The sequence below is a fragment of the Alligator sinensis genome, unplaced genomic scaffold (assembly GCF_000455745.1).
Source record: "Alligator sinensis unplaced genomic scaffold, ASM45574v1 scaffold128_1, whole genome shotgun sequence".
NCBI classification, from domain to species: Eukaryota; Metazoa; Chordata; order Crocodylia; family Alligatoridae; genus Alligator; species Alligator sinensis.
In genome coordinates this window covers 327,038-332,428 of record NW_005842968.1, presented here as the reverse complement: position 1 = coordinate 332,428, position 5,391 = coordinate 327,038, and the positions used below count along the sequence as shown (strand labels likewise).

Sequence of the window (5,391 nt, the reverse complement as noted above, 5' to 3'; positions counted from 1 at the left end):
CGTCGGCGGGGCTGGGGTGGGAGACTTTGCCCCGCGCTGGCCACTGACCGCCACCCACGTGCTTTCTCGGGCAGAGTCCATCGGGATCGCGATGCTATTGGGGACGCGAGGCCGTCTGGCCGGGAGGGGGGCGCTAGTCACGGCCTCCACGGACGGGGGAGACCCCCCGGTGCCCCTCACTCCCGACCCGTAGCCCCGGGTGCTTGCGGGGGTGGTGCTGGGGTCTCCTGTGTCAGTGTGTAGCGGGTGTGGCCGCGTTGTGTCCTGTGTGGGTGTGCAGGTAGCAGGGGCTGTGCATGTGTCTGACACCCTTGTCTGTCCCGTCAGTGTTGTGTAGCAGGTGCTCTGAAGAGTGGTGTGTGACTGTGTTGTGTACCGGGTCCATATGTAGGTAGGTGGGCGGGTGCATCGGGTGCTCTTGGTGTGCATGTCCATTGTGTTGCACAGCAGGGGAATCCAGGGGGGCACGTCTCCCAGCTGTGTTGTGTCGGGTGCCCGGCATTCTGGGCCTTGTGCGTGGCGTTTCCGTGTTGTGCTGTTGTGTAGCTGTGTCTTGCGGAGTGGGAGCTCCTGGGAGACAGGAGGGGGTTGTGTGTTTGTGTCTATGTAGTGTTGCATTGTGTACCTGCCATCTTGTGGGGGGTGGGCTGTTAGGTGGCTGTGTAGTGGGGGGTCTTGGACCCGAGTCCCGGCAGCGCTGCGTGTGTTTGTGCACATGTACCTGTTGTGCTGTGCACCTAGCATTGTGTGTGTGTGTCCCAGGCATGGATGTGCATGTGATGTGTGGGGCTGTTGTATCGCTCCTGGGGTGTGTTGTGTTGCATCTCCCCATACTTCCTCCCCACCCAGCCCTGCCAGTGCCCCTCACTCCTGACCTGCAGTTCCTGCCCCCCGAGCCCTGCTGGTGCCTTTCACTCCCAACCCACAGCCCCCCTCACCCTCATGCCCCCCCCAGGATCGGGCTGGCTGTGGCACGGCGCCTGGCTCAGGATGGGGCGCATGTGGTGCTGAGCAGCCGGCGGAAGCCAAATGTGGACCGGGCCGTGGCGGAGCTGCGCGGCCAGAACCTGAGCGTCTTGGGCACTGTGTGCCACGTGGGACAGGCTGAGGACCGGGCACACCTCGTTGCCACAGTGAGCGGGACGCCTGCGTCCCCTGCCCCGCTTGGCGGGTGGGGGCAGAGGATCAGAGCGAGAAGGATTTGGACACCTGGGTTCCCTCAAGCTCTGGGAGGGGGGTGGGTTTCAGGGAGTTGGATTGGCTGGGTTGGAGGGGCCAGACTCCTAGCGGGGGCATGGAGCATGCTGCGTTAGAGCAGGGGGCGGAGTGGAGGTCTGGGAACCCAGATGCCTGGGTTCTTTGCCCTATGTGAGTCTCAGGCTCTGTCCACTGCAGGCCCTGGAGCACTATGGGGGCATTGACATCCTGGTGTCCAATGCGGCCGTGAACCCCTTCTTCGGGAACACACTGGATGCCTCAGAGGAGGTGTGGGACAAGGTATGGGGCAGGGGAGGGTGGGGAAGGGGGGAAGGCCAGGGGTGGGAGAAAGGCAGAAGACACCTGACCCTCCCCTTCCCCTGTTTTCAGATCATGAAGGTCAATGTGACGGCAACGGCAATGCTGGTGAATCTGGTCGTGCCACACATGGAAAAGAGGGGGTGAGCGGGGAAGGGGCAGGGGGGCAGTAGGGGCAGGAGAAGGGTTGGGTGGCAGCCTTAATCCCATCTCATCCCCTCTCTCTGCACAGGGGTGGCTCCATTGTCATAGTTTCCTCCATTGCTGGCTTCTCCCCCTTCCAGGTGAGTCCCATGGTCCAGCCCACCCCTGGGGTAGATGCTGGGACACTAGAGGGAGGGTTGGATGGAGGCAAGTGAGTGGATGGATGGAGGGGCAGGTTGGTGGCAGAAGGGGTAAAGAGTTAGGTGGATAGTTGGAGGGTTGTATGGATAGGTCGGGACTATGGGGAGGGATGGATGGGTGCAGTGTTCCTATAGAGTGGAAGAGGAATATGGATGAGCCACAGGGGTCCATCCATTGGGTGGAAGGATTGGCACTTGGGTGAATGGACATGGGTGAACGGGCAACAGTCCCTGTTGAGTGGATGGATGAGTGAAAGGGCTCCACTGGGTAAGCAGAGGTTGGACTGACAACAGGGGTCAGTTGGGTGGATGGAGGGACAACAGTGTCCCTGTTGGGTGGATGGAGGCTGATAGATATGTGACAGGTGGATGGATCAGCATTAGTGTCCCATTGGGTGGGTGAGGGTGGAGGTGGATGAATGGGTGATGAGGCCCCATTGGGTAGGTGGAGGTGGATGGATGATGGGAGCCCAGCTGGACAGGCAGGGCCTTCCCTGATGGAGGCAGGGCCCCACCCACTCTGCCTCCACCCTCCAGGCCCTGGGCCCCTACAGTGTCAGCAAGACAGCTCTGCTGGGCCTCACCAAGGTGCTGGCCCCAGAACTAGGTGCCAGGAACGTGCGGGTCAATTGTGTTGCACCCGGTGTCATCAAGACCAAGTTCAGCTCTGCGGTGAGTGTGGGAGGGGTGGAGTCTCCTTGAGGAGACAGGGCCTTCCCATGGGGCAGGGCATGACTGTGGACCTCACTCTCTGCTGCAGCTCTGGAAAGATGAGGCCATGGTGGAGAAGACGATGGAGGCCTTGCGAGTGAAAAGGTGCAGCCACCCCCTTCCCTCCTGGGACCAGCCTAGATGCCTGGGTTCCTTGCGGGGTGGGGGGGCTAGTAGGTTTGAGCAGCAGGAGGCTGGGAGCCCGGACACCTGGGTTCTTCAGGAGTGGAGTTGGGGCTGGTGGGTTAGACCGGGGGGGGCTAGGGGTTCAGATGCCTGGGTTCTTTGGGAGGGGAATGGGGGCTGGTGGGTCGAAGTTGGTCAGGAAGGAGATCCTGGATGCCTGGGTGCCCTGGGAGGGGAGTGGGTGTCCAGAGGTGAGGGGCTGGGAGCCTGGACGCGCTCCCACCCCCTCACCTCTGAGGGTTCTCTCCCCACAACCCCCTTTTCTCCCCAGGTTGGGGGCCCCAGAGGACTGTGCGGGGATTGTGTCCTTCCTCTGCTCCCCTGACGCCGCCTACATCACGGGCGAGACCGTCGTGGTTGGGGGAGGGGCCCCATCCCGGCTCTGAATGTGGGGCAGGCCTCCAGGCCCCCCAGTTGCTGCCGCCGCTGCCTCCTGCAGCAGCCAATAAACGGAGTTGTGGAGGCTAGGGTCATGCCCACTGTCTGGGGGGCGAGGCCTAGTGGGGGGCAGGTTCAGGGGAGGGAGGGGCGGAGCCTGGTGTAGCCCCAACCCCAGGCTCTGGAAGTCTCACCCCAACTAGTCCTTGGACCAGAGCTGTCGTGGCTGCAGTGCCACGAGCACAGGGGGAACCCAGGCATCCAAGCCCCCCTCCCCTACTGCCCCCCTCCAGCTCAGATGGGGATGCACCTAAATAGGGCAGTAGGGTGCATGTGGGAGGGGGTACCATATCTTCCCCAGGGGGGGAAGGGAATCTACCATATCCCATAAGGGGGGCTGGAAGGGGTGGCCCCAGATATCTGGGTTCCCTCTCCCCATGCCAAGGGGCTGAGGAGGGGGGTTTATCACCTCAGACACCTGGGTCCCTCCCTTCCCCAAGAAGCAATGGACTGGGGGCAGGTGCATAGACCCAGATGCCTGGGTCCTTTTCACTCCAGCCCCAGTTTTTAGGGATCTGGCCTTGGACACCTGGGTCCCTCCCTGCATTTGGCTGGTGGAGTCCCCTGGGTGTGTCTCCAGGAGCTGCAGCATTAATTACACCAGGGCAACCACTAATTAGCTCGTTAGTCCCCAGACAAGGGGGTTGAGTAGAGCCCAAACCCCCCAGCAGCAGCAGCACGGACGCCTATGGCTGGGAAGCCCTCCTGCCCCCCTTTGGGCTGGAGCCGTCCCAGATGTCTGGGTCCCTCCCTGTACCTGCGTGCAAGTCCTGGACACCTGGGTTCTTTGTGGGGCAGTGGGGGGCAGATGATGTCAGACACCTGGGTTCTCTGGGACACCTGGGGTCTGGGGTGGGGCAAGGAGGTGTCAGACCCTGGGGAGCCCGTGTTCTCTAATGAATTCAGCTCCTGAGGGGGGCTGCAATGCCGCTGGAGTACCCTTTGCCCCCATTTGCCTGGATCTCTTTGGGTATCAATATACCCTATCAGTCCTAACTACACCTGGGCTTCATTCATCCTTTCTGGGCTAGGGGCACTCTGGACCTCTTCGTCTCCCACTATGGCCTTTTTGGCCTCCTTAGCTGAAGCCCTTCTCCTTAGAGCCTGGCCCTGCTTCTGGGGCAGTTGAGACCCCCAGGCACTCCAGCCTCCAGCTCTGCCCCTTCTTGGCCTGGCCCCACTCCTAGGCCAGGCCAGTGAGACCTATGGGCACCCTGGCCCTACCTGCTCCCCCTGGGACCTCCTGACATCCCCTTAGGCCCCTCCACAAGCCACCATCATTGCTTACCCCAGCTCAGGTGTTACCCAGGGCTCCTCTCTCAGCAGCTGCCAGGGCTAGACTGGGCTTCCAGCCGCTGACATGGATCCATGTTGGGGGGAGAGGACCTGGGGTCTACCTTAGGGACCCCCCAAAGATGTAAGGGGTGCAGTAGAGGGATTTGTAGGGCAGGGGGCTGCGGGTCAGGAGTGAGGGGCCCCAACAGGGCTGGGGGTGGGGGGCAGGGGACAAAGTGCTCCTTGCCCTGGGATCTCACTTCCCACTAGGAAGGGGATTGGGGAGGGTTTTCTGGATGTGTAGGTGGGCTGGAGCCAGTATCTGGGCCACGGGTGTTGGGAGGGGCCTGACTGGGAAGATGGCACTGGTCACAGGCTCCATGGATGGGTGAGATGCCCCTTGGTGCTCCTCCCTCCCAACCCGCAGCCCACTGTCCCTGCAGTTCTGCAGGTGCCCCTCACTCCCAACCTGCAGCCCCCTGCCCCCCCAGCCCTGCTGGTGCCCCTCACTCCCAACCCACAGCCCCCCAGGGTTGGGCTGGCCGTGGCATGGTGCCTGCCCCAGGATGGGGCATGAGGTGCTGAGCATCTAGCATTACACAAATGTGGACTGGGCCATTGCCAAACTGCAGGGCCAGAACCCAAGCATCTGTGCCTTAGCCCCATGGTGAGCCAGACACCTGGGCCCCCTGCCCGGCTTAGTGGAGACAGTGTGGGGCTCCGGGGAGCTCAGACACCTGGGTTCTTTGCCCCACTCAGCAAGGGAGGGGCAGTGGGGTAGAGCAGTCAGGGCCGGGAGCTCGGACACCTGGGTTCTCCTCGAGGAGGCAGGGCATTCCCTTGGGAGGAAGGAAGGAGGTGGCTTTGCAGGAGGGTGCCATGTAGGATGTATTAGTGACCATCTCTGACACCCACCTTCCCT

General features: G+C 62.2%; 1 protein-coding gene across 1 annotated transcript; it reads left to right on the top strand.

Annotated features, from left to right (window-relative positions):
• Nucleotide 1: 1 nt before the first annotated feature.
• Nucleotides 2-3,218, top strand: LOC102378743 (dehydrogenase/reductase SDR family member 4-like). Its single transcript, XM_006036509.3, has 8 exons — nucleotides 2-156; nucleotides 956-1,133; nucleotides 1,396-1,497; nucleotides 1,588-1,658; nucleotides 1,748-1,799; nucleotides 2,397-2,531; nucleotides 2,620-2,675; nucleotides 3,028-3,218. The coding sequence occupies exons 1-8, from the start codon at nucleotides 92-94 to the stop codon at nucleotides 3,140-3,142; spliced, it is 774 nt and encodes a 257-aa protein (XP_006036571.1). The 5' UTR covers nucleotides 2-91; the 3' UTR covers nucleotides 3,143-3,218.
• The last annotated feature ends 2,173 nt before the right edge of the window (nucleotides 3,219-5,391 follow it).

What these genes read in the sequence shown, in the direction of transcription:
- LOC102378743 (XM_006036509.3), top strand. Translation starts at nt 92, where the DNA reads ATGCTATTGGGGACGCGAGGCCGTCTGGCCGGGAGGGGGGCGCTAGTC. An exon ending in CCACACATGGAAAAGAGGGG is followed by an intron (nt 1,659 to 1,747) that starts GTGAGCGGGGAA and finishes CTCTCTGCACAG; the next exon opens with GGGTGGCTCCATTGTCATAG. An exon ending in AGACCAAGTTCAGCTCTGCG is followed by an intron (nt 2,532 to 2,619) that starts GTGAGTGTGGGA and finishes TCTCTGCTGCAG; the next exon opens with CTCTGGAAAGATGAGGCCAT.